The following is a 26661-nucleotide window of genomic DNA, read 5'->3' as shown; positions in this document are numbered from 1 at the left end:
TTTATTTATTTATTTATTTTTGAGATGGAGTCTCGCTCTGTGGCCTGGGCTGGAGCGCAATGGTCCAGTCTCAGCTCACTCCGCCTCCTATGTTCAAGCAATTCTCCTACCTCAGCCTCCCGAGTAGTTGGGATTACAGGCATGTGTCACCATGTCCAGCCTATTTTTTGTATTTTTAGTAGAGACAGGGTTTCACCATGTTGGCCAGGCTAGTCTCAAACTCCTGACCTCAGGTGATCCACCCGCCTCGGCCTCCCAAAGTGCTGGGGTTACAGACGTGAGCCACTGTGCCCAGCCAAGTAGACAATCTTATTAAAATCTTCAAAAAGAAAAAGACAGAGGTGCCAGAATTCATGTTTGCAGATAACCCAAAACCCTTCCTTGGTCTGTCAAGCTAAAAAAAAAAAAAAAAAAAAAAGGCAACCTGTAAATACAATGTAAATTGCCAATATGTCAAAAGATTACAGATTATTCCAATTTGAATAAGAAGAAGGAATAATATTGGGGCAAAATAAAGTCCAGTTGGTTTATAAGTATAAATTTCTAGCTTGTCTCTGTGGAGACTGAAGCTACTTTTTAGGTTTCAGTACCTGTCAAGCAATGCCTACATTTTTTCATGAACACATTTCAAAAAAGAGTCCTTTTCTCTTATTTTAAGACCTACTCACTTTAGAATTAAAAGAAAAAATAAGTGGATCCCTTCCACACATTTAATGTTGGGGCTCAGTGTTAAAGTTATGATGATGGACTACTTAGAAGAGTAAGTGCTGGAATGAGACAGCAGATGTGATGGGGCTTCTTGCTAGAAATCTTGATTAACATAAATCAAGTCAACATTAGAATGTTAATATTTATTTAAAATTAGAGGCATTTATATTAGATAATGCCTTCAGTGAATGAGCTCCTCCTTCGAGGGAAGTAAGCTCTTAAGGAGGTGTACTCACGGGCCACTCATGAAAATCAAATATCATGAAATGAATGCCCCCTAAAGAACATTCCGGGCCAGGCACGCTGGCTCACACCTGTAATACCAGCACCTTGGGAGGGCCAAGGTGAGTGGAGCACCCGAGGTCAAGAGTTTGAGACCAGCTTGGCCAAGATGGCGAAACCCTGTCTCTACTAAAAATATAAACATTAGCTGGTCGTGGTGGTATGCACCTGTAGTCCCAGCTACTTGGAAGGCTGAGGCAGGAGAATAGCTTGAACCCAGTAGGCGGGGGTCGCAGTGAGCCGAGATCATGCCATTGCACTCCAGCCTGGGCAACAAGAAAGAAACTCCATCTCAAAAAAATAAAAGAACTTTCTTCCCCATCCTGGTTAACATGGTGAAACCCCGTCTCTACTAAAAAATACAAAAAACTAGCCAGGCGAGGTGGCGGACGCCTGTAATCCCAGCTACTCGGGAGGCTGAGGCAGGAGAATGGCGTGAACCCGGGAGGCGGAGCTTGCAGTGAGCTGAGATCCGGCCACTGCACTCCAGCCTGGGTGACAGCGCGAGACTCCGTCTCAAAAAAAAAAAAAAAAAAAAGAACTTTCTTCCAAACTCTCTACCCTTGATGGCCTATCCACTTCCTCAGCAGTCAAGCCTAGTTCAAAACTGAACCATTCAAGTGGTAGATTGTTCTTAGTTTAGGGTCTGAGAGGTTAAGTTCCAGAAAGAACCCAATTGATTGGATCATGATGCAATACCAGGCCCATGTGCTCCCTCTCTCCCACCTAAAATCCCATGAAATGAAGATATTTATATATATAGATGTAGCTATAGATGTACATAATTTTGCCCTTAACAGTACAGGAAAGTAGGAAAGAGTATCATCACATAGGTCAGGAACATTGTGGATAAATAGAAATCAGACAGATAAGACCTGTAGAGAAAAACTGAGCTCAAAAGCATAAGCAGAGAGTACATCTTGTAAGACTGGAGCACTGAACTGGTCACACACATTTTCTCACAAATAACAATTAGAAAAACTGGATGAATTAAAAACAATGACAAAAATCTTAATGACACTAAAAACCTCTAAAATTAGATAGAAATCAAGAAGAGTTTGCTCTTCTAAGAGTGCAACCAACTGGTAAGGGTTTAGAATTGTTAGCATGTGGCTTTCTCACATGTGGGAGCCTCTAACCCCCACAGCTATGGTGGCTGTAGAAAAAGGTGGCAGAAAAACCATAGCCTTCACAGCTAACAATGCTACAGATCAGAGTTAAGGGCTAGAAAATCAGCTGGAATTTAAAGGGGGAATGTCCTATTGGCAAGAGAACCACAAGAATAAGATGTAAATTCTGGTTATAAACACTGCCCAAATCTCTGTTGGGTAGCTAAATTATACATGTATTGGGGGGAATACCAAGAGAAAGAACAAGCAGGCAGAGACGAGAGAGGATTCTACTGGTTTTTTAAATTATTATTATTGATTTTTTTTAAGGACTCTACTTTTAAAGACAGCTACATGGGGTCAATCTCAGAGATTTTTTGTTTTCTGTTTGTTTGCCTTTTTAATTAAATACATTCCCCAAATGAGCTCAGCTTGGATGGCAGGAAGCTGAACCTTGCAGGCTTCAAGTGACACAGCTTGAGGTTAGCATAATATTTGGAAAATAGGGAGAAGTCACTAAAAGAAAGGAAATCATGGAAAGGATGAGCTTCATCTCTGCATAAACCCCTGGGTGACTGCCAGATAATGCAAGCCCACAGAAGAACCCAAGGCCAGGCTAAAAAAGCAGCAGTGGGAAGTCACGAGAATATCAGCTGATGCATACTATGGGGAGGCAAAATTTGCAGTTTGAGTCCATGCCAACAATCCTCAGAGAACAGACTTGCTATAGTGTATTCTATATAATACTGAGTTTTCAACAAAAAAATTATCAAACATGCAAACAAATAGGAAAATGTGACTCAGAAAAAAAGGCAGTCAGAAGCAACTGACTCCAAGTAGACCCAGGTGTAAGATTAGCAGACAAAAACTTTAAAGCAGCTATTTAAAAATATATTCAAAATATTAAAGGAAACTGTCATATCAATAAGTGAACAGATAGGTAATCTGAACAGAGAATTAGAAACTATATATGTAATATTATAATTATATACCTTATAGCAATAATATATTTTTCTATAGGTAAGAAGTACAATAACTAAAATAAATTGACTAGGTGGACTCAATGACAGATTAGAGATGGTTAAAAAAAAAAAAGTCTGTAAACTGGAAGGTAGATTTAATAGAGATTACATAATTTTAAAAAGAGATTTAAAAAATTGAAGAAAAATGAACAGCCTAAAACTAAACACAGATAATTTGAATCTCAGGGGAACAGAAGTGAGAAAAGGTGAAAATTCTGAAGGAATTTCTGATGGTCTTCATTTTTATATATCTAAGTTGCCATCTGTTATCTTTTCCCCCCCTAAAGAACTTTGTTCAGCATTAAAAAAAAAAAAAGAGAGAGAGAGAGAGACAGGGTTTCACTCTGTCTCAGCTTATATATCAGCTAAATATCAGCTTATAGATTCAAAAAGTTTAACAAATCCTAAGAAGGATAAACACAAAGAGAAAGAGAGATCACAGTCAAACTGATGAAAGACAAAAGCAAAGAAAAAATCTTGAAAAGTAAGCAGAAAAATTACATATTACAAAGAGGAAAATCCTAAGAATACAGAATGACTTCTCATTAGAAAGTCTGGAATGATGTATTCAAACTAATGAATAAATAGAAAACAATTGGGCAAGAATTCTGTAACCAGTGAAACTTTCTTCAAAAATAAAATCTAAAAAAATGTTTCCAGATAAATAAAAACTGAGATAATGCTTCACCAGAGGCTTATACTTTTAAAAGATGTTAAATGAGCCAGGCAAAATGGCATGCACCTGTAGTCCCAGCTACTCAGGAGGCTGAGGCAGGAGATCACTTGAGACCAGGTGTTTAGGCTGCAGTGTGCAATGATCATGCTTGTGAATAGTCACTTCACTCCATCCTGGGCAACAGAGTGAAACCCTGTCTCTCTCTTTTTTTCTTTTTTTTTTTTTTTTAATGCTAAACAAAGTTCTTTAGAGGGGGAAAAGATAACAGATGGCAGCTTAGATATATAAGAATGAAGACCATCAGAAATAGTCAAATATGTAAGTAAGCACACAAGACATTTTAAAAGTTTTCTTCTCTTAATTTCTTGAAAATGTTTATGATTCTTTAAAGCAAAAATTATAATATTGCATTGATGAAGTTTTATGCAGTTTGTAAAAAGATTTAATACAAATGTATGAAAGATTACATTAAATGTAAATGGATTAAACATTCCAAATAAAAGCAGAGATTATCAGACTGGATAGAGAAGTAAAAACCAAGTATATGCTGTTTTTTAAGAGATGTACTTGAAATATAAAGACAAATGGAAAAAATAAAAGGGTTAAAAAAAGATTTATCCTGCTAAGAGTAAGCATAAGAAAGCTGTAATGAGTATATTAAAATTATACAAACATACTTCAAATCAAAGAGAATTACTAGAGACAAAGAGGAACACTTTAATAAAAATGTCAATACAGCAGAAAGATATAATAAATAATTAACAACACCTAATAATAGAGCTTTAAGATATGCAAAACAAAAACTGTGAGAAATAAAGGTGAAACTCTATATTTGTTGCTTGAGATTTTAACATTTTTCTCAGTAACTGATAAAAGTGGACTAAAAATCAATAAGGAGAAGATCTGTATGACACTAACTACATTAAAAGCTTCCACAGAGAAGAAAAAATATCTCCAAAGTATATATTGAAATATTCTATTTACATAAAGTTCAAAAGCAGGTAAAACTAATCTATGAGACTAGAACTTCAGGTAGTGATTAAGTAGGAGGGTGAGAGTAGTGATTGGAAGGGGTGTTTGGGGGATGATAAAAATGTTCTATTGCTTTACCAGGGTGATAGTCATATAGGTGTGGTAAGTCACTGAGGTGCTTATTTATGATTTATGTATTTTGCATATATGTTATACTTTAACACAAACTCCATTAAAATTCTTTTTATACTGCACCAAACTATTATTCAAGTTTGAGGGTAAAACAAACATATTTTCAGGTAAGCAGAGACCAAATTTTCTTTCTTTCTTTTTTCTTTTCATCTTCTTCTTCTTGCTTTTTGTTTTGTTTTGTTTTGTTTTGTTTTTTAATAGAAACAGGGTCTCACTCTGTCACTCAGGCTGGCATGCACTGGTGTGATTGTAGCTCATGGTAGCCTCAAACTTCTTCCCACCTTAGCCTCCCGAGTAGCTAAGACTAGAGGCAGTGCCACCAACATGTCCAGTTTATTTATTTAGTTTTGGAAGGATGAGGAGGGGGTGTCTCACCATCTTACCCAGGCGAGTCTCAAACTGCTGGGCTTGTTATTCTTCCTGCCTCAGTCTCGCAAAGTGCTGTGATTACAGGCATGAGCCACTGCACCTGGCTGAGACCAAATTTTCTGTACATAGATTGTTTCTGAAAGAATTCCAAAAAAAAAAAAAAAAAAAAAGAATCCAAAGGGATTGATGTGTTTAAAAAAAAAAAAAAAAAAAAACACGAGAGAGAGAGACTGATAAAACCAAAGATCTAGAATTCCAAATAATTTCAACATAGGACATGGTGGAGGAAAGGTAAAATAAAAATATGCTGAGACTCTTGCCTTTTTGGCAGATTGGATACAAACATTGGTTAACTGTAGTCTTCGATGAAAAACTATATTTAAATATGTATATTAAAAATTTAGAGGTTGACTGCAGTGGTTCTTGCCTATAATCTGAGAGGCCTGTGCTCTGGGAGGCCAAGGTAGGAGGAGTGCTTGAGGATGGCAGTTGGAAATCAACTTGGGCAACATAGTGAGACCCTGTTTCTGAAAAAGAAAAAAAAAAATTTTTTTAAATTAGCTGGGCATGGTGGTGCATGCCCACAGTCCCAGCTACTCCAGACCAGGGGTTAAGGCAGGAGGATTGCTTAACCCCAGGAGTTCTAGGTTGCAGTTAGCTATGATTGCATCACTGTGCTCTAGCCTGGGTAACAGCGCAAGACCTTATCTCCTAAAAACAAAACAAAACAAAACAAACAAATAAACAAAAAAATTCAAGGGTAACCACTAAATGAATACAAATAAAGTAGATAGTTTCCAAGTTGTATGCAGCAAAGATTAAAACAGAACCAAATAAAACATGATGACTACAAGAAAAGACAAAAAAAGTAAACACATTAAATAGAAAAATCTATAAACTTATCAGATAGTAAAAAGTATGAATGAATTAAATTCTATTAAAAGACTAAGACTTACCTAAAACTAAACACTAATAGGTTGAAAATAAAGAGTTGAAAAAAGACAGTACACTCTCTTTTGCTACAATGCACGTTTCTGTAATGAATATTAGCTTACATGCAATTGGCAAAAAGGCAAATGATAGTAAAACCGCAATTATTTTTGCACCAACTTAATAGAATATTACAAAAGTTTCATTGGTTCATGCATGATTTATCTCAGTATAATAATGCTTTGTTATATAAAATAATAGCAACTGAAAACAAAGAACATTAACACAACTAAATTAGTAAGTAAAGGAAGAAAGCAGTTCCATACATTTAGTCTATGTTCTTCCTCTTAGTTTAGTTCATCTCCACAACTCAGCAGCCTCAAGTCTTTTTAAATCTCCTTTTAGAAAGTTACCCTTACTTATTAAAAAGTGAAGTCCTACATTTACTGCAGTATTTCTTTACTTATTAGGAAGTTAATAAACCCTTTCTAACCATGCTAATATTTTATTAACATTGTGACTGGTTTGTTAGTGCTCTGATTACAAAATTGCATCGGTGTTAAGAGGTCTGGCCTAACCACAGTGATTCTCAGCTACGGGTAATTTTACCACCAGGGGAAGTTTGGCAAAGTCTGGGGACGTTTTTTGGTTGTCATAATTGCAGGGAAGGAGCTGCTACTCGCATCCGATGGGTAGAGGCCAGGGATGCTGCCAAACATCCTTTAACGCATAGAATCACATCCACAATACCAAGTTATCTAACTCAAAATGTCAGTAGTGCCGAGGTTGAGAAATCCTGGCCTAATTCAATTTTTCCCAGAAGTCCTTTTGTTGTTGTTGTTGTTTTTAGTACATGAAGTTTAGGTTTTCCAATGAATTTGTTTATTACATTATAGCAAAAATAGCTAATTAGTAAATGTTATTTTAAAAGAATGAAGATGTGGTAATCTTAATATCAGACTAGGTAAAATTGATGGCAAGAGAAATATTTTGAGAGGCCAGGCGTGGTAGCTCACGCCTATAATCTCAGCACCTTGGGAGGCCGAGGCGGGTGGATCACCTGAGGTCAGGAGCTCGTGACTAGCCTGGCCAACATAGTGAAACCCCATCTCTACTAAAAATATAAAAATTAGCTGGGCATGGTGGCACACGCCTGTAATCCCAGCTACCCGGGAGACTGAGGCAGGAGAATCGCTTGAACCCGGGAGACGGAGGTTACAGTGAGCTGAGATCGCGCCACTTCACTCCAGCATGGTAACAGAGCAAGACTCAGTCTCAAAAAAAAAAAAAAAAAAAAGAAAAAAAGAAAGAAAGAAAAGAAAAGAAAAAGAAAAGGAAAAGAAAGAGATGCAAAACCCAAACAGATCAATACCTATGTAAGCAATTGAAAAGATAGTTTAAAATTTACCCTTAAAAAAAGCACCAGGGCCAAACAATTTTACAGATTAATTCTACTAAACTGCTTATTAACAAAAAAAAAAAAAAAAAAAGAGGGGAAAAGGTGAAACCAAAAGAAAACGACCAACTTGCAAATAAAGATTCACCTAATGGGAAAGCACCAGCCATTTTCACTGTTGGAAATACGTGGAAATACCTAATCACAGGGATTCAGGGAACCGAAACCACAGCTCAAGGTCTCAAAAACTGAGGTCTGAGGCTGGGCGCGGTGGCTCACGCCTGTAATCCCAGCACCTTGGGAGGCCGAGGCAGGTGGATCACTTGAAGTCAGGAGTTCAAGACCAGCCTGGCCAACAAGGTGAAACCCCATCTCTACCAAAAATTTAAAAAAATAGCTGGGCGTGGTGGTGCATGCCTGTAATCCTAGCTACTCAGGAGACTGAGACAGGAGAATCACTTGAAGCCTGGAGGCGGAGGTTGCAGTGAGTCGAGATTCTGCCATGGCACTCCAGCCTGGGTGACAGAGCAAGGCTTCATCTCAAAAACAAAAACAAAACTGAGGTCTGAATATAAGTCTTGCTGAAAGTTGAGTATTATAAATTCAAGCTAAGTATTGAGGAAGTTTAGAGCAAAAACTGACCAACTTCATGAAATGAATCTCACCAAAGACAAAATGTGTTACAAAATCAAGTACTGGAACATATGACTGAAGCTCCTTTTGATACCAAAACTGCCAGTAGTTCTTTGTTTTACTTGTGCTGGGTGAATCTAGAAGACCTCAAGAGGTACAAACAAATGACAGGAAAGAAATTTTAAAACAAGTACCACAGATACTTCTTGTCTTAAGACGGGGCTATATGCCTGATAAACCCAATGTAATTGAAAATATCCTAAGTTGAAAATGCATTTAATACACCTAACCTACTGAACATCCTAGCTTAGCCCAGCCCACCTTAAACATACCCAGAACACTTCCATTAGCCTATAGCTGGGCAAACTCATCTAACACAAAGCCTATTTTCTAATAAAGTGTTGAATATCTCATGTAATTTATGGAATACTGTACTGAAAGGGAAAAACAAAATAGTTGTATGGGTACTTGAAATATCGTTTCTACTGAATACAGTTCACTTTTACACCATCATAAAATAAAAAAATCATAAGTCAGGGACTGCCAGTACTAAGCTTTTCCTGGATGGCATTAGGAAAACAGAAAGGTTTTGTCAGGTACTTACCCTTTCCAGGAGGGGTTGATTAGAAAAGTCAGTAGTCTAAAGAAACCCAAATTTGAATTGGAAAGCTAATATAATTGCATGGCGAAGACAATGGAAAGTCTATTAAAATAATTCATCACATTAGAAAAATTTAAGGAGACAAAATCGTAACTGTGTTAATTGATATTGAAAATGCATTCATAAAATTAAATGTCCTTGCATACCGCACCAAATCTCCACATTCTTCTTTTTCTCTTCTACTCACAATGGAAAGACAATATCCTCCACAGCTTCAAAGTGACAAGTTGCTATGAGTGTCTCTTTGAAATCCGTGAAGCTGACACGATAAATGTGCGATTCTTCTGTTCCTACGAAAAACTGGTGTCCTTCTCCTCGCAGTGTGATAGAAGTGATGCCGCCTTGCAACTGAATCTTCCTTTAGGGAGAAGCACAAAGGTAAAGGAGACCCACTCAACCAGTAAGTGGTTATGAGTCGTCTGAAGCCTGTCAGAGGATACAAATCAGGCGTCTAATTTCGGACCTGCCCTCACAGAAGTGACACAGTTGAAAATGCAGGAGTTACTCACAAGTTGGTGGACACATGAAGAGCAAAGCCAGAGGTCAGCGTAGGTTAAAGTAGTCAGGGAAGATTCTTCAGTGAGATAACATTTTGACATGGGTTGTGCAATGCAGGCAGGATTTGGGTAGAGGGAATATTCCAGGCAGGCCTATGGGTACAACTGACCACAGCAACTAACCCCTTTATTAATTTCACTTCTGAAAAATAATCCTAAAATCAGGGGGAAGATGCTTTACGTCAAAGGATGCTATGATAACCCTATCTGAAAGTGTAAAAGGTTGGAAACAACCTAGATAGCCAGTCGTAATGAAATAGTTAAATGATCTTTGGAACATCAGCTTCATAGAATATTTGCTTAAAAAAATGTTCAAAAGATTATGTAGTATGCGTATATGTTACCATAATAAAAAGATTACATCATAATACTCAAAATGTTTATGATGCTTGCATTAAGTAAAAAAAATAGAATACAAAATTTTATTTATAAGTAAAATCATTTCAGAGCTTGTACAGTGGTTCATGCCTGTAATCCCAGCACTTTGGGAGGCTTAGGCAAGGATGACCACTTGAGGCCAGGAGTTTGAGACTAGCCTGGGCAACATGGCAAGACCCTGTCTCTAAAAATAAAAAATAAAATAAAATAAATTAGCCAGGTGTGGTGGTGTGCACCTATAGTCCCAGCTACTTGGGAGTCTGAGGTAGAAGGGTCACCTGAGCCCAGGAGTTGGAGGCTGCAGTGAGCCACAATGTCATCCCTGTCCTCCATCCTGGGTGACAGAGTGAGACTCTGTCGAAAGAAAGAAAGAAAGAAAGAAAGAAAGAAAGAAAGAAAGAAAGAAAGAAAGAAAGAAAGAAAGAAAGAAAGAAAGAAAGAAAGAAAGAAAGAAAGAAAGAAAGAAAGAAAGAAGGAAGGAAGGAAGGAAGGAAGGAAGGAAGGAAGGAAGGAAGGAAGGAAGGAAGGAAGGAAGGAAGGAAAGAAAGAGAGAGAAAGAAAAAAAGTAGGGGTTGCCTTGCCAGAACCTTTAGGAGTTGGTTTCTCCTCTTCTACATTTCAGATTTCTCCCTCTTCCCTTTATAATGAGTATGAATTTAAAAAAAAAAAAAAAGCATATAAATCAATGAGGCCCTAGGAATACAGCCTCTCTCTGTAAGTAATGTAGTTTGAACAATGAAGAATTCAACGCGGGTTCTTGTGCAGGAAGCCAGCATGGGAAGTGCAGTGTTTTAGAGGTTTATTTGGTGGGACACAGAACAGTTAATGGAGAAAGGAAGACAAGTTAAATCCCAGTTCCTGCACTAACTAGAGGTCTGTGACTCTAGGCAAATTGTCAGAAACCTCTGACCTCAGTTTACTCAACCACAGAATAATTCCTCCTTTACAGGGGTTGCAGCGAAGGTAAGGTATGCTAGCCTACAGATGACAACCTCAAGAAATACTGGCTATTGGCATCTGGGAACTTCAGAAGACAAAGTGAAGCCTAGAGATAAAAGGGGAAGAACAGGCTGGGCGCGGTGGCTCACGCCTGTAATCCTAGCACTTTGGGAGGCCAAGGCGGGCAGATCACCTGAGGTAACGAGTTTGAGACCAGCCTGGCCAACATGGTGAAACCCCGTGTCTACTAAAAATACAAAAAAATTAGCTGGGCTTGGTGATGGGCACCTGTAATCCCAGCTACTCTGGAGGCTGAGGCAGAAGAATCGCTTGAACCCGGGAGGCAGAGGTTGCAGTGAGCGTTTTGATCATACCTCTTCCCTTTCTAGTCTCCATGACTTCTCATGTGAGCTGCCTTTTCAATCTACAAAAAGCCCTGGAGGTGGAAATCACATCTGATTTAAGTCTGCACTGTCACACAGGGTTATTTTGGAAACAGTGATGACACAAACCTTGTAATAATTACTTGGAGTTTATCTTCATCATAACGGGATCATATGCACATTAAAAATGAGGGGTTAAAAAATTAGAGGGTTAATTTTCTGTATCTACTTCATACAGCCAGAGACAACCCAACATAGTTTTTTTTTACTTGATTTTATTTTATCTCTTGCATCTTGTATTATTGATAATACTTGAATGTTATTTCTTTCCTCTCCTGGTTTTTGCTATCTTAAGGTTAAGTTTCTCATCACTCCTCTTCTCCACCTCACCTGTATTAGGATTCAGGTTCGGTTGTAAATTAAGAGAGGATCTCTCTCTGTCTGTCTGTCTCTCTCTCTCCAGAAATCAGATTCCAGGTTTTATAAGTGTCTATTCCATGAGGTTGTCCAGGCACCAGGCTCCTGATGAAACGCTGCTCCCAGCATTCTCTGGGGCTGTGGCTTTCAAACTTGAACATGTATAATAACCTGGAATGCTTCCAATATTGTTCTAAAGTCTCCTCCCTCCCTCATTCCCCTTCATACAGGCATGAAACTGGTCCAAAACATTCTCAATAAGCCCTACCTTGACCACTGAATTTAAAATGGCAAAGTATACACTGCTTTTTTATTTAAACAAAAAAATTGAGACAAGGTCTCGCTCTGTCACCCAGGCTGAGTGCAGTGCTGCAATCATGGCTCACTCCAGCCTCAACCTTGAGGTTGATTGATCAACCTCAATCAATCCTCCTGCTTCAGCCTCCTGAGTAGCTGGGACTACAGGTGTGTGCCACCACATCTGGCTAAATTTTGTATTTTTTGTAGAAATGAGGTTTCACTGTGCTTCCAGGCTGGTCTGGAACTCCTGGGCTCAAGCAATGCACTTGCCTCGACGTCCTAAAGTGCTGGAATTACAGGCATGAACCACTGCACCTGGCCTCCCCGCTTCTATTCAAACTGTAATCCCCTTACTCTAACTCCTAATTCATTTTTCTCCATTGTATTTGTCACTAATACTATGTACCTTCCGTGTTTATTTTGTTTCTTATTTATTGCCTTTTCCTTCCTGCTAGAACGTAAGCTCCATGAGGGCAGGGATTTTTTTTTTTTCGCCTTTTTTGTTTTATTCACTGAGATATCCTAAGCACCTAGAATGGTGCCTGGTACACCACGAATGTTCAACACAGATTTCTTTGAATGAAGACAGCTGATGCTCATTTCTACAATGTGTATGCAACTACCCCTGGCTTCCTGGGAGGTAGCAGAGGCCATACAGAGCATGTGTGGGGTATCTCGTTTTGTTTAAGCCCATCCCTCTATGAACTGTCCTCCCTGATCTCTCCATCCCAAGAAGGTCATCCTCTTCTCTGATCTCTACAACATTCATAATATATTTTACTTTATCTGGACCATGTGCTAATATACTGTCTTGTCTGGTAGTGACTTCTTTCATATGTATATACCTTATCCCCAAACGAGTCTGTACGTTCTGGGAGGACAAAGATCATAGCTTATGTTTCTTTATTTTATTAATAGCATCTAATACATTGATTTTGTTGGAGGAGGTGCTGAATAAGTACTTGTTAATGGCAATACATAAGGTTTGGTTTCATTTTATTTTGATTAAATGAGCCAAGAAATGTACATAGCACAGTATCTGGCATATAGAAATGGCTGGTGAATGTTGGCTATTTCTATTATAAATTGTATTCAAATGCATGACTAACACAAAGCTTTGCACATAATAGGTACCCACTGCATAATAAATTTCATTGAATTAACCAATTTTGAACATTTAACATTGGGGGTTATTTGTTGGATAAGTTTATAACATCCCATTCCTTTCATCGCGGCTCAACGTATTAGCTAAATGCAAACTTATGTATTTATTAAATGGGCAGTGTCCCTCTGGATAATAGTGGACTACTTTGGTTTGATTCAACATAAGCTTTTGTCTTTTCATTGGCAAAGAAGCCACCATCTATTGTGATTCCAACTACTCATTCTAACAGCAAGATGAAATTTTTTAACCAAATATCACTTTTGCCAATAGCATCGAGTTGCCGGCTTTAAGCAAACCTCCCTTTAGTGGGTCTCTACCCAGCCCCACTCTGTGAGGCCCAGAACTTACTTGATGGGTTTGTAGCTAGGGCTTTTACAGAAGACCAGGAGTCCGGCTCCAGAGCCCACCAACAAACCCCCCATCTTCAGGCACCTGATAGCTGACACTCCCTGCGGGGAGAAACAGTGTTAAGAAAAAGGCACCAAAATCTCACAAATTACCACTGAAGAATTTACTCATGTAACCAATAACCACCTGTTCCCCCAAAACCTATGGCAATTAAAAAAATTCAAATGTTAATTTAAAAAAAAAAAAGAAAAAGGCCAAATGAAAGATGAATTAAAAGATGGCCAAAGTCATGCCAGTGCCGCACACATTGCCTGGAGGACGTTCATGAAGGTTCTGCTCACGATGCACCCCCAGGCTGACCAAGGGAATTCAATGCCAACACCGAGCTCACTTGCCAGGAAGTAACCCTCCTGGGCCTGCAGGATGCAAAGAGGCTTCATCATGCTTCCTCCCTAAAACCACTGGTGCATTTTGAATATTTTAAAAATTAACACTTTTGGCCGGGCGCGGTGGCCCTGTAATCCCGGCACTTTGGGAGGCCGAGGCGGGCGGATCACAAGGTCAGGAGATAGACCACGGTGAAACCCTGTGTCTACTAAAAATACAAAAAATTAGCCGGGCGTGGTGGTGGACGCCTGTAGTCCCAGCTACTGGGGAGGCTGAGGCAGGAGAATGGCGTGAACCCGGGAGGCGGAGCTTGCAGTGAGCCGAGGTCGCGCCACTGCACTCCAGCCTGGGCGACAGAGCGAGACTCCGTCTCAAAAAAAAAAAAAAAAAAAAAAAAAATTAACACTTTTACATCCACTCAAATACGGCCAAGAGAAGGTATAAGCATAACCTCAGCAATGCTAGTCTCTCAGCTGCCACTGTTTTCACCAGAACTTAATTCTCACAAATGCAAAGGGACCATATTTAACATCCCAAGAAAGCACAAAAGACTCCTTATTGTTTGGTGACTGTATTATCTGAACTACAACATGTACTACGTAAGAGGGGGAAACATATTTAAAATTTAAAGTGCTTTTCAAAGGTTGGGGTGCCCCCCACTACTCACTCCAAAGAAAAAGTCTGATGATGTATGCTGGTTGTTTTATAGCATTCACTGTGAAGTTCTAATTTTAAAATGTGCATGAGCAACATTTTATTTATTTGTTATCATTATTATTTTCTTGAGACAGAGTCTCTCTCTGTCACTCAGACTGGAGTGCAGTGGCATGATCTCAACTCACTGCAACCTCTGCCTCCCGGGTTCAAGCGATTCTCGTGACTCAGCCACCAGAGTAGCTGGGATTACAGGCAGGCGCCATCATGCCTGGTTAATTTTTGTATTTTCTTTTTTCTTTTTTTTTTGAATCGGAGTCTTGCTCTGTCGCCCAGGCCTGTCTTGGCTCACTGCAAGCTCTGCCTCCCGGGTTCACGCCATTCTCCTGCCTCAGCCTCCCGAGTAGCTGGGACTACAGGCGCCCACCACCATGCCCAGCTAATTTTTTGTATCTTTTTAGTAGAGATGGGGTTTCACCGTGTTAGCCAGGATGGTCTCGATCTCCTGACCTCGTGATCCACCTGCCTTGGCCTCCCAAAGTGCTGGGATTGCAGGTGTGAGCCACTGTGCCCAGCCAATTTTTGTATTTTCAGTAGAGATGGGGTTTCGCCATGTTGGCCAGGCTGGTCTCGAACTCCTCACCTGAAGGGATCCTCCTGCCTCAGCCTCCCAAAGTGATGGGATTACAGGTGTGAGCCACTGCACTTGGCCACAACATTCAATTTTAAAACTATCAATATAGCTAATGACTGTATAGGTTTGTGTCTTAATGAATTTTGAATATTATAAAACAAATACCATGCTCTTTCAAGTTACTTTAAACTGAATTTAGCCTGTTGTGGCTCAAAAGACATTTTGTGACTGAGAAGAGAAACCAAGGCTCGAGAATGTGAAGGCGAGGACCAGAATTATATGCTCCCCGGTTTCCACTCCTCACCCCTAACTTCCAAAGTGCCTCAGCAGGACAACAGGATGAAGGCTCGGCCTGTGAGGGGACAACCTGGAGTGAATCTTTGTAGCATTTGTTTGGGGACTTGGGGATGCGAGCGGTAAAGAGTTCAACAGAGCCTCGAAGCTACATATGTGTGATTTCTAAATAAACTTTTTAAAACTACAACTGACGTCATTCAAGTGACGTCATTCAAGTGCACGAGTTCTGGAGCCAGTCGGCCTGGGTTGAAATCTCAGCTCTACTACTTGCGAGCCAGGAGATCTCCAATGGTATGAGCCTCAGTCTTCTCATCGGTAAAGCAGGGATGAAAATGGTACCTATCTCATTAGGCGTTTATGAGGATCGAATGAGATCATGTAAGGAAGGGGTTTTGCACCATGTCTGACACATCAGCATTTATTGACACACACCATTTTTTTGTTTGCACGTTCATGTGTGTGTGTGTGTGTGTGTGTGTACTTTGGAGACAGGGTCTCTACCACCCAGGCTGCAGTGTAGTCACACAACCACAGCTCACTGTAACCATGAACTCCTGGGATGAAGCAATTCTCTGCCTCAGCCTCCCGAGTAGCCAGGACTATAGATGTATGCTACCATGACGGCTAATTTTTAAAAACTCTTCATAGAGATAGGGTCTTTCTATGCTGCCCAGGCTGGCCTCAAACTCCAGCCTCAAATGATCCTCCTGCCTTGGCCTCCCAGAGCACTAAGATTACAGGCATGAGCCACCTTGCCTGGCCTATTTTTGTTTTTACTAGGCTATTTTTTTTAGAGCAGTTTTAAGTTCACAGCAAAATTAAACAGAAGATACAAGTATTCGAGGTTTCCCCAGTACTTCTTTACCCCACAGCTAAAGAGCCTCTCCCATTATCAATATCTTCCAGCAGAGTAGATATATGACAGCTAATAAACCTATGTGGACACATCATTATCACCCACAACCCATTGTGTACATTAGGGTTTCCTCTTCGCATTGTATACTCTCTGTGTTTGGACAAATTAATAGCCACATATATTTACCATGATAGTGTCATACAGAATAGTTTCACCATCCAAAGCATCCTCTGTGTTTTACCTATTCACCCTCCCTCCCCACTAACCCATGGCAAGCACTTATCTTTTTTTTTTTTTTTTTTTTTTTGAGACGGAGTCTCGCTCTGTCGCCCAGGCTGGAGTGCAGTGGCGCGATCTCGGCTCACTGCAAGCTCCGCCTCCCGGGTTCACGCCATTCTCCTGCCTCAGCCTCCTGAGTAGCTGGGACTACAGGCGCCCGCCACCGCGCCCGGCTAATTTTTTGTATTTTTAGTAGAGACGGGGTTTCACTGTGGTCTCGATCTCCTGACCTTTGTGATCCGCCCGCCTCGGCCTCCCAAAGTGCTGGGATTACAGGCTTGAGCCACCGCGCCCGGCCTTTTTTTTTTTTTTTTAAGATGGAGTCTCACTCTGTCGCCAGGCTGAAGTACAATGGCGTGATCTCAGCTCACTGCAACCTCCACCTCCTGAGTTCAAGCAATTCTCCTGCCTCAGCCTCCTGAGTAGCTGGGATCATAGGCACACGCCATGACGCCGGCTAATTTTTGTATTTTTAGTGGACATGGAGTTTTACCATGTTGGCCAGGATGGTCTCGATCTCCTGACCTCGTGATCCGCCCACCTCGGCCTCCCAAAGTGTTGGGATTATAGGCGTCAGCCACCATGCCTATCCTGATCTTTTCATTGTCTCCTTAATTTTGCCTTTTCCAGAATGTCATATAGCTAGAATCAAACGGTGTGTAGTCTTTTCAGACTGGCATCTTTCACTCAGTAATGTGCATCTCAGTTTCCTTCTTTTCCTATAAAGACTTTTCCTGACTTTATAGCTCGTTTCTTTTTAGTACTGATTAATATTCCATTGTTTGGATGTATCCCTTTACTTAGTGAAGGACATCTTGGTTGCTTCCAAATTTTGGCAACTATGGATAAAGCTTCTATAAACGTCTGTGTGCAGGTTCTTGTGTGAACGTAAGTTTTTAGCTCCTTTGGGTAAATAGCAAGGAGTGCAATTGCTGGATTACACGGTAAGAGTATGTTTAATTTTGCAAGAAACCACTGAACTATCTTCCACAGTGGCCATACTATTTTGCATTCCCATCAGCAATGAACAATGGTACTTATTGCTCTCCATCTCTGTCAATACTAGGTGTTGTGAGTGTTCTGGACTTTGGCCATTTGAAAAGGTATGTAGTGGTGTCTCATTGCTGTTTTAATTACATTTCCCGGCTGATATAAGATGTAGAGTATCTTTCCATATGCTTACTTGCCATCTGTGTATCTTCTTCTTCTTCTTTTTTTTTTTTTTTTTTTGAGACAGAGTCTTGCTCTGTCCCACAGGCTGGAGTGCAGTGGCGCAATCTCGGCTCACTACAACCTCCACCTCCCGGGTTCAAGTGATTCTCCTGCCTCAGCCTCCCTAGTAGCTGGGATTACAGGCTCGTACCACCACACTTGGCTAATTTTTGTGGTTTTAGTAGAGACAGGCTTCACCACGTTGACCCCACTGGTCTTATACTCCTGACCTCAAGTGATCCACCCACCTCTGCCTCCCAAAGTGCTGAGATTACAGGAGTGAGCCAACATGCCCAGCCACCATCTTGTATATCTTCTTTTTTTTTTGAGATGGAGTCTCGCTCTGTCCCCTGGGCTGGAGTGCAGTGGCCGGATCTCAGCTCACTGCAAGCTCCACCTCCCAGGTTCACGCCATTCTCCTGCCTCAGCCTCCCGAGTAGCTGGGATTACAGGCGCCCGCCACCTTGCCCGGCTAGTTTTTTGTATTTTTTAGTAGAGACGGGGTTTCACCGTGTTAGCCAGGATGGTCTCAATCTTCTGACCTTGTGATCCACCCGTCTCGGCCTCCCAAAGTGCTGGGATCACAGGCTTGAGCCACCGCGCCTGGCCTCTATATCTTCTTTAGGTGAGGTGGCAGTTAAGGTCTTTGACCCATTTCTTATTGTCGAGTTTTAAAAGTTCTTTGTATAGGCTGGGCACAGTGGCTCACACCTATAATCTTAGCACTTTGGGAGGCCGAGGCAGGTGGATCACGAGGTCTGGAGATCGAGACCATCCTGGCTAACATGGTGAAACCCTGTCTCTGCTAAAAACAAAACAAAACAAAACAAAATATTAGCCAGTCGTGGTGGTGGGCACCTGTAGTCCCAGCTACTTGGGAAGGTGAGGAAGGAGAATGGCGTGAACCCAGGAGGTGGAGCTTGCATTGAGCCGAGATCACCCCACTGCACTCCATCCTGGGCAACAGAGCGAGACTGCGTCTCAAAAAAAAAAAAAAAGGTTATCTGTATATTTTGGGTAACAGTCCTTATTCAGGTATGTCTTTTGCCAATATTTTCTCTCACTCTGTATCTTTACTTTTCATTCTCTTGATGGTGTCTTTCATCCAGCAGAATTTTTGATTTTAAGAAAGTCCAGCTTTTCAATTCTTTCTTTCACAGGCCATGTCTTTGGTATTATAGCTAAAAGTTATCATCAAACCTTAGATCTTCTGGATTTTATCTTTCAGGAGTTTTAGTGTTTTGTGTTTTAGGTCTGTAATCCATTTTGAGTTAATTTTTGTGAAAGGTATAAAGTCTGTATCTAGGCTTTTTTTTTTTTTTTTTTTTTTGGTTTTCCAGTTGTTGAGCATTATTTATTAAAAAGACTATCTTTTTTCCATTGTATTTGCTTTGCTCCTTCACCAAAGATCAGTTGACTGTATTTATGTGAATTCCTTTTTGGGCTCTCTATTCTGTCCCATTGATCCATTTATTTATTCTTTCACCAACACTACACTGTCTTAATTACTGTAGTTTTCTGACAAGTCTTGAAATCTGGTAGTATCACTCCTCCAACTGTGTTCTTCAATACTGTGCTTTCCTTTTAAAAAAATTATACTTTAAGTTCTGGGATACATGTGCAGAACATGCAGGTTTGTTACATAGGTATACACGTGCCATGGTGGTTTGCTGCACCCATCAACCCGTCATCTACATTAGGTATCAATATTGTGCTTTCTGCTCTGAGGCTTTTGCCCCTCTGTGTAAACGGTAGAATAAGTTTGTCTATAGCCACAAAATAACTTTCTGGGATGTTTATTGGGATTGCATTAAATCTATAGTTCAAATTAAGAAGAACTCATATCTGAACAATATTGAGTCTTCCTATCCATGAACATGAAATATCTACTTAGGGCCAGGTGCAGTGGCTCACGCCTGTAATCCCAGCATTTTGAGAGGCCGAGGCAGGCGGATCACAAGCTCAGGAGATCGAGACCATCCTGGCTAACACGGTGAAACTCCATCTCTACTAAAAATACAAAACATTAGCCGGGCATGGTGGCGGGTGCCTATAGTCCCAGCTACTCGGGAGGCTGAGGCAGGAGAATGGCGCGAACCCGGGAGGCAGAGCTTGCAGTGAGCCAAGATCGTGCCACTCCAGCCTGGGCGACAGAGTGAGACTCTGTTCCAAAAAAAAAAAAAAGAAAGAAAGAAAGAAAAAGGAAAGGAGAAATATATATTTAGTTCTTACTTGATTTATTTTGTCACGGTTTTATAGTTTTCCTCACACAGATCTTATACAGCATGTACTTTTATTATCATTGTCATCATCATCATCTTCGTTTTAGTACTGTATGCCTAATAGGTCAATTTTAGTTTAAGGTTTTTTTTTGTTTTAGTTTTCTTTTTTTTTGTTTGAGACAGGGTCTCACTCTGTTGCCCAGGCTGGAGTGCAGTGACGTGATCTTGGTTACTGCAGCCTCCACCTCCCAGACTCAAGTGATTCGCCTGCCTCAGCCTTCCGAGTAGCTGGGATTACAGGCACATGCCACCATACCTGGCTAATTTTTGTATTTTTAGTAGAGACGCTGTTTCACCATGTTGGCAAGGCTGATCTTGAACTCCTGACCTCAAGTTTTCTGCCCATCTCGGCCTCCTAAAATGCTGGGATTACAAGCATAAGCCACCGCACCTAGCCAACAGGTCAGTTTTAAACCTTTCCAATTATTTGCCTTTCTAACCATAAAGCAATTTTTATTTATTTATTTTTTTGAGACAGGGTCTCACTCTGTCACACAGGCTAGAGTGCAGTGGTTTAATCTCAGCTCACCGCCTCCTCTGCCCCAGCCTCCTGAGTAGCTGGGACTACAGGCATGCTCCATCATGCCCAGCTAATTTTCATATTTTTTGTAGAGAGGGGGTTTCACCATGTCACCCAGGCTGGACTTGAACTCCTGGACTCAAGCAGTCTGCCCACCTCGACCTCCCGGAGTGCTGGGATTACAGGTGTGAGCCACCGGCCTGGCCTGAATAAATATTTAAGTAGAGTTTCAAAGTGGGTAAGATCACTTGATATTGAAACGAAACATCTTCAGTGACACCTCCTATCCCTTCATTCCACAGGAATTATTTTCTTTTCACCCATGGAAAAGGTGTCTTGGAACCATTGCCTTGTGGAGTTGACCATCAGACCTGCATGGTTAAGAATTTCAGCATCCACAGGTGACTTAAGTGCAAAAGGTTTGAGAAACCCTAAGACAGCCAGCATCTTTGCTAGAGAGATATTTAGTTCCCAAGTGCTAGGAAAACAAAACAAAACAAAAAATCCAGTAGTTTTCAGGTAGTGTTATATGGAGCCCTTTGGTGGCATCTCAGGAGTTGGCACTGGCAGGCCTCTAAGACTTGCTCTGCTTAACCTGATGTGCTTTGTTTTTATTTGTTTAATATATTAGAATTCCTATCCTATATGAACAGACAATTTGCAAAAGAAGACATTTCTGCGGCCAACAAACATATGAAAAAAAGCTCATCATCACTGGTCATTAGAGAAATGCAAATCAAAACCACAGTGAGATACTATCTCACACCAGTTAGAATGGCGATCATTAAAAAGTCAGGAAATAACAGATGCTGGAGAGGATGTGGAGAAACAGGAACACTTTTACACTGTTGGGAGCGTAAATTAGTTCAACCATTGTGGAAGATGGTGTGGTGATTCTTCAAGGATCTAGAACCAGAAATACCATTTGACCCAGGAATCCTATTACTAGGTATATACCCAAAGGATTACAAATCATTCTACATGCATACGTATGTTTATTGTGGCACTACTCACAATAGCAAAGACTTGGAACCAACCCAAATGCCCATCAATGATAGACTGGATAGAAAGAAAATATGGCACATATACACCATGGACTACTATGCAGCCATAAAAAAGGATGAGTTCATGTCCTTTGCAGGGACATGGTGAAGCTGGAAACCATCATTCTCAGCAAACTAACACAGGAACAGAAAACCAAACACCACATGTTCTCACTCATAAGTGGGAGTTGAACAACGAGAACACATGGACACAGGGAGGGGAAGATCACATACTGGGGCCTGTCGGGGGTTGGGGGCTAGAAGAGGGATAGCGTTAGGAGAAATACCTAATGTAGATGACGGGTTGATGGGTGCAGCAAACCACCATGGCACATGTATACCTACGTAACAAACCTGCACGTTCTGCACATGTATCCCAGAACTTAAAGTGTAATAATAAAAAAAGAATTCCTATCCTAAAAAGAATTAGAAAAACACACTTGAAAAGCTACACTTCAATCTCTTGTAGAATTATTTCTTAACTCTTCTCTACTTACACTATAGTTTTCCCCTCTTGTTATGCATCTCCTTGAATGCTTGAATATTAAATGATTATGTGACTAAGAAAACTCTGACATTTTCCCAGGAACACAGTGCAGTATTTCAAAGTTTCTTGAGAATATCTGCTACGTGGAAAAGTATCTAAGCTTAGTTAGAACCATCTGTTCTGTTATCAGAAATGAGATAGGCAGGTGCAGAACCTAGTACAAGCTTTTAAATTCAAAGTTTAGTAGAAAAAGCCCTAGTGAGTTTCTGGGCTGCTGGAAATAGCAGCACTTATTATATAAAATGATCCTTTGATGGTAGCTTTTTATTTTGGTGTAAATATCAAAGTCTCTAACTGTCCTTTTAACTAGAATTGCGAGGAATTCTGTAAATATAAACAGTTGACTATTTATAGGTCTTTTTCGCGACTTATAATGTCAGCTGAGGCTAAAATCTAAGATCTAGTTAGTACAGTAGACAAAAATTTTTATATAGTTTTATAGATCAAAGAGCACACTTATGTATGGCAATGGGGCTGGAACCAATGTGGTTTAAAATCACAAAGCAACGGGCCCTATGCTTTGAAGAGGTGAACATAAATGTGGTTCTGATTCCCTAATTCAGGACACCTAGAAATGTCTTTACCCTGAATAAAAACCAGGGATGAGGGCATAGAGAACTGGCCAATGTACCTTGCAAATTGAGATGTGGCTTTGGGTCCATCACTGACTTTTTATGTTTTCCCACAAACTCTTTCTTCATTAAGAAAGTGTGCTTTGGCCAGGTGCGGTGACTCACACCTGTAATCCCAGCACTTTGAAAGACCAAGGTGGGCGCATCACCTGAGGTCAGGAGTTCAAGACCAGCCTGGCCAACATGATGAAACCCTGTCTCTACTGAAAAATACAAAAATTAGTCGGGTATGGTGGGGCACGCCTGTAGTCTCAGCTACTTGAGAGGCTGAGGAGGGACAATCGCTTGAACCAGGGAGGCGGAAGTTGCAGTGAGCCAAGATCATGCCACTGCACTCCAGCCTGGGCGACAGAAGAAGACTCTGTCTCAAAAAGGAAAAAAAAAAGAAGTACATACTGCTAGTGAAGGGAGAAAAATGGCAGGGCAGTGGTGATGGTCTCTACTCACCAAACTGAATTTGTCCTTCGCAGGCCCTGCATCTGTCAGCAGTTTAGTCCTGGGGTTCATTTTTAGAATATCTCCAGTCGTGGTGCCAAGGTAGAAAAAGCTATCATCGTCGGCCATCTGAAGAAGCAAGAAAAAGAAATCTTGGCCAGGCGCGGTGGCTCACACCTGTAATCCCAGCACTTTGGGAGGCCGAGGCAGGCGGATCACCTGAGCTCAGGAGTTCAAGACCAGTCTGACCAACATGGAGAAACCCTGTCTCTACTAAAAACAGAAAATTAGCTGAGCGTCGTGGCGCATTCCTGTAATCCCAGCTACTCGGGAGGCTGAGGCGGAAGAATCGCTTGAACCTGGGAGGCGGAGGTTGCGGTGAGCCGAGATTGCTCCACTGCACTCCAGCCTGGGCAACAAGAGCAAAACTCTGTCTCAGGAAAAATAAATAAATAAATAAATAAATCTTGAAGACCCGGATGTCCTCAGTGATGCCCATGAACCCCTGCTCAGGAATGGGATGAGGTTCCTCTGGCACCCCAGGAAGACTTGTAAAGGTGCTCAGGGCTGCTTCTATTTCCTCAGGCTCAAAGATGGGTCAGAACAGCTGAGGGGAGCAGGGTTAGGGCTACACATAGGATGGGAGGAAATATCCAACTCCAATTAGCCTGTGCGTTTCACTTGATGTCTGTCTAGGTCTGATGTTAACAGGCATCCTCTGTCAGTTCAGACTTTTGAGACATCTCTTAAGGGCTCCTAGGATAAAGGTGTGCTCCTCCAAAATTTTGCTTTATCTCATATTTTCCAAAGTCTAGATTCATAAAATGACTATGCATTAAACCAGAGGAATCAGTCCCTGGAGAATGAAGTTATACAGGCTGAGTATCCTTAATCCAAAAATCTAAAATCTGAAATGCTCCAAAATCGGAAATGTTTGAGTGCTGATGTGACACTCCAAGGAAGTGCTCACTGGCACATGTCAAATTTTGAATTTTCAGATTAGAGATGCTGAACTGGTAAGTGTAATGCAAATACTGCAAAATCTGAAAAACATCCAAAATTCAAAACACTTCTGGCTATAAGCATATCAGATAAGGAATACACAACCTGAATATATAAATCCACATTTAAAATATGTTAATAATTTATCTGTATGGAAGAGACTGCATTTCAACAATGGATTTCTTGGTCAGAAACTTTATTTTCAGTAGCAGAAATAGCATCAGTGACATAGGAATGTGCTGTGGGCCCTGAGTGCCACGGGCTACAGTGCTTTCGTCCAGGTGAGGCAGGCTTTGGGTGTTTAATGACAGCCTAGATTCCAGTAAAACAAGGTTTACCTGTGCTGTGTCTAGGTGACTCTTCCCTGACTCCTAAAGGGTGTGGCAGAGGTGAACTTCTTCTTTTTTTTTTTTTTTTTTTTTGAGACGGAGTCTCGCTCTGTCACCCAGGCTGGAGTGCAGTGGCCAGATCTCAGCTCACTGCAAGTTCCGCCTCCCAGGTTCACGCCATTCTCCTGCCTCAGCCTCCCAAGTAGCTGGGACTACAGGCGCCCGCCACCTCACCCGGCTAGTTTTTTTGTATTTTTTTAGTAGAGACGGGGTTTCACCATGTTGGCCAGGATGGTCTCGATCTCCTGACCTCGTGATCCTCCTGTCTCGGCCTCCCAAAGTGCTGGGATTACAGGCTTGAGCCACCACGCCCGGCCAACTTTTTCTTCTTTTTGAAACAGAGTGTCACTCTGTTGCCCAGGCTGGAGCGCAGTGGCGTGATCCCAGCTCACCTCAACTTCTGCCTCCCGGGTTCAAGCAATTCTCCTGCCTCAACCTCCTGAGCAGCTGGGATTACAGGCACCCACCACCACACCTGGCTAATTTTTGTATTTTTGGAAGAGACAAGGTTTCACCATGTTGGCCAGGAGACAGAGTTTTGCTCTTGTTGCCCAGGCTGGGGTGGAGTGGTGCAATCTCGGCTCACCGCAACCTCCGCCTCCCAGGTTCAAGCGATTCTCCCCCCTCAGCCTCCCAAGTAGCTGGGATTACAGGAATATGCCACGACGCCCAGCTAATTTTGTATTTTTAGTACAGATAAGGTTTCTCCATGTTGGTCAGGCTGGTCTTGAACTCCTGAGCTCAGGTGATCCACCCACCTCTGCCTCCCAAAGTGCTGGGATTACAGGTGTGAGCCACCGCGCCAGGCCAAGGTGAGCTTCTTCAGTCAACACCCCCTATGTCTATTCCCCACCTTCCTATCCCCAGCCCCATGTACACACATACAAACACCTTGGCCAGTACTGCTAACAGGTATGTGTGCTAATTGTTACTTAATGCTTGATTAATACTTACTCCAATACTCATGACTATTCTCTTCATCTGTCCTGTTTGGCACTCAGTTGGCCAGATTTTTCTATTTGGAAGATCCAGTTCCCATACTCGAATTGTCCCACTATAAAAGAAAAAAAGTCACAATCAAATGGACACCCATGGAATAATCACTTCATCCCTGAAACTGAAGGGAAGAGATCTAAACATTTTCAAGGCTTCGTTATGGCCTAGTGCACTATGAAAGATCTTTTATTTGATTCTCATAACAGCACCATGAAGCAGGTTTTGTGATCCCCCCTCCCAAATAAGAAAGTGCGGAGCTCGAACACAGCAGAGCAGGATTCACACCCATCTCCCTCTCACTCTGAAGTGCACACTCCCCGCTGTACGGAAAACAAACACACACGTAAGCATGAGAACAAGGGCAGAGCAAATCACAGCTTCTTAAATTTCTTCCTCTTTGTTCTTTTCTTTCCTCTTTCTTTCTTTCTCTCTCTCTCTCTCTTTCTTTCTGGTTTAGACAGAGCCTCGCTCTATCGCCAGGCTGGAGTGCAATGGTGCTATCTCGCCTCACTGCAACCTCCACCTCCCAGGTTCAAGCCATTCTCCTGCCTCAGCCTCTCGAGTAGCTGGAACTACAGGTGCCCGCCACCATGGCCGGCTAATTTTTGTATTTTTAGTAGAGGCAGGGTTTCACCATGTTGGCCAGAATGGTCTCAATCTGTTGACCTCATGATCTGCCCACTTCGGCCTCCTAAAGTGCTGGGATTACAGGCATAAGCTACCACACCTGGCCTTCTTTTCTTTCTTTCGAATTGACAAGTAAAAATAATATATATTTATGGTGTACATCATGAGGTTTATATACATATACACATTGCAGAATAGCAAAATCAAGCTATTGAACATATGCCTTACCTTGTATAATTACCATTTTTTTTTTTTTTTTTTTTTGAGACGGAGTCTTGCTCTGTCACCCAGGCTGGAGTGCAGTGGCCGGATCTCAGCTCACTGCAAGCTCCGCCTCCCGGGTTTACGCCGTTCTCCTGCCTCAGCCTCCCGAGTAGCTGGGACTACAGGCGCCCGCCACCTCGCCCGGCTAGTTTTTTTGTATTTTTTAGT

The 26661-nt window shown here is 41.4% G+C and overlaps 1 protein-coding gene across 2 annotated transcripts in view; it reads right to left on the bottom strand.

The window, feature by feature from the left end:
* CFAP52 (cilia and flagella associated protein 52) overlaps positions 1-26661 on the bottom strand; it is a 70260-nt gene that overhangs the window by 17477 nt on the left and 26122 nt on the right. For both annotated transcript variants that reach the window (XM_001118238.5, XM_077970351.1), the window contains 4 exons: positions 25561-25660; positions 23228-23344; positions 13438-13538; positions 9138-9308 (listed from right to left, as the gene is read on the bottom strand). In XM_001118238.5, coding sequence (XP_001118238.3) covers positions 9138-9308; positions 13438-13538; positions 23228-23344; positions 25561-25660 — 489 coding nt within the window. The remainder of the gene's footprint in view (positions 1-9137; positions 9309-13437; positions 13539-23227; positions 23345-25560; positions 25661-26661) is intronic.

This window comes from Macaca mulatta, chromosome 16, assembly GCF_049350105.2.
Source record: "Macaca mulatta isolate MMU2019108-1 chromosome 16, T2T-MMU8v2.0, whole genome shotgun sequence".
Taxonomy (NCBI): Eukaryota; Metazoa; Chordata; class Mammalia; order Primates; family Cercopithecidae; genus Macaca; species Macaca mulatta.
Note: the sequence above shows the minus strand (reverse complement) of the source record. Positions and strands in the feature narration are given on the sequence as shown.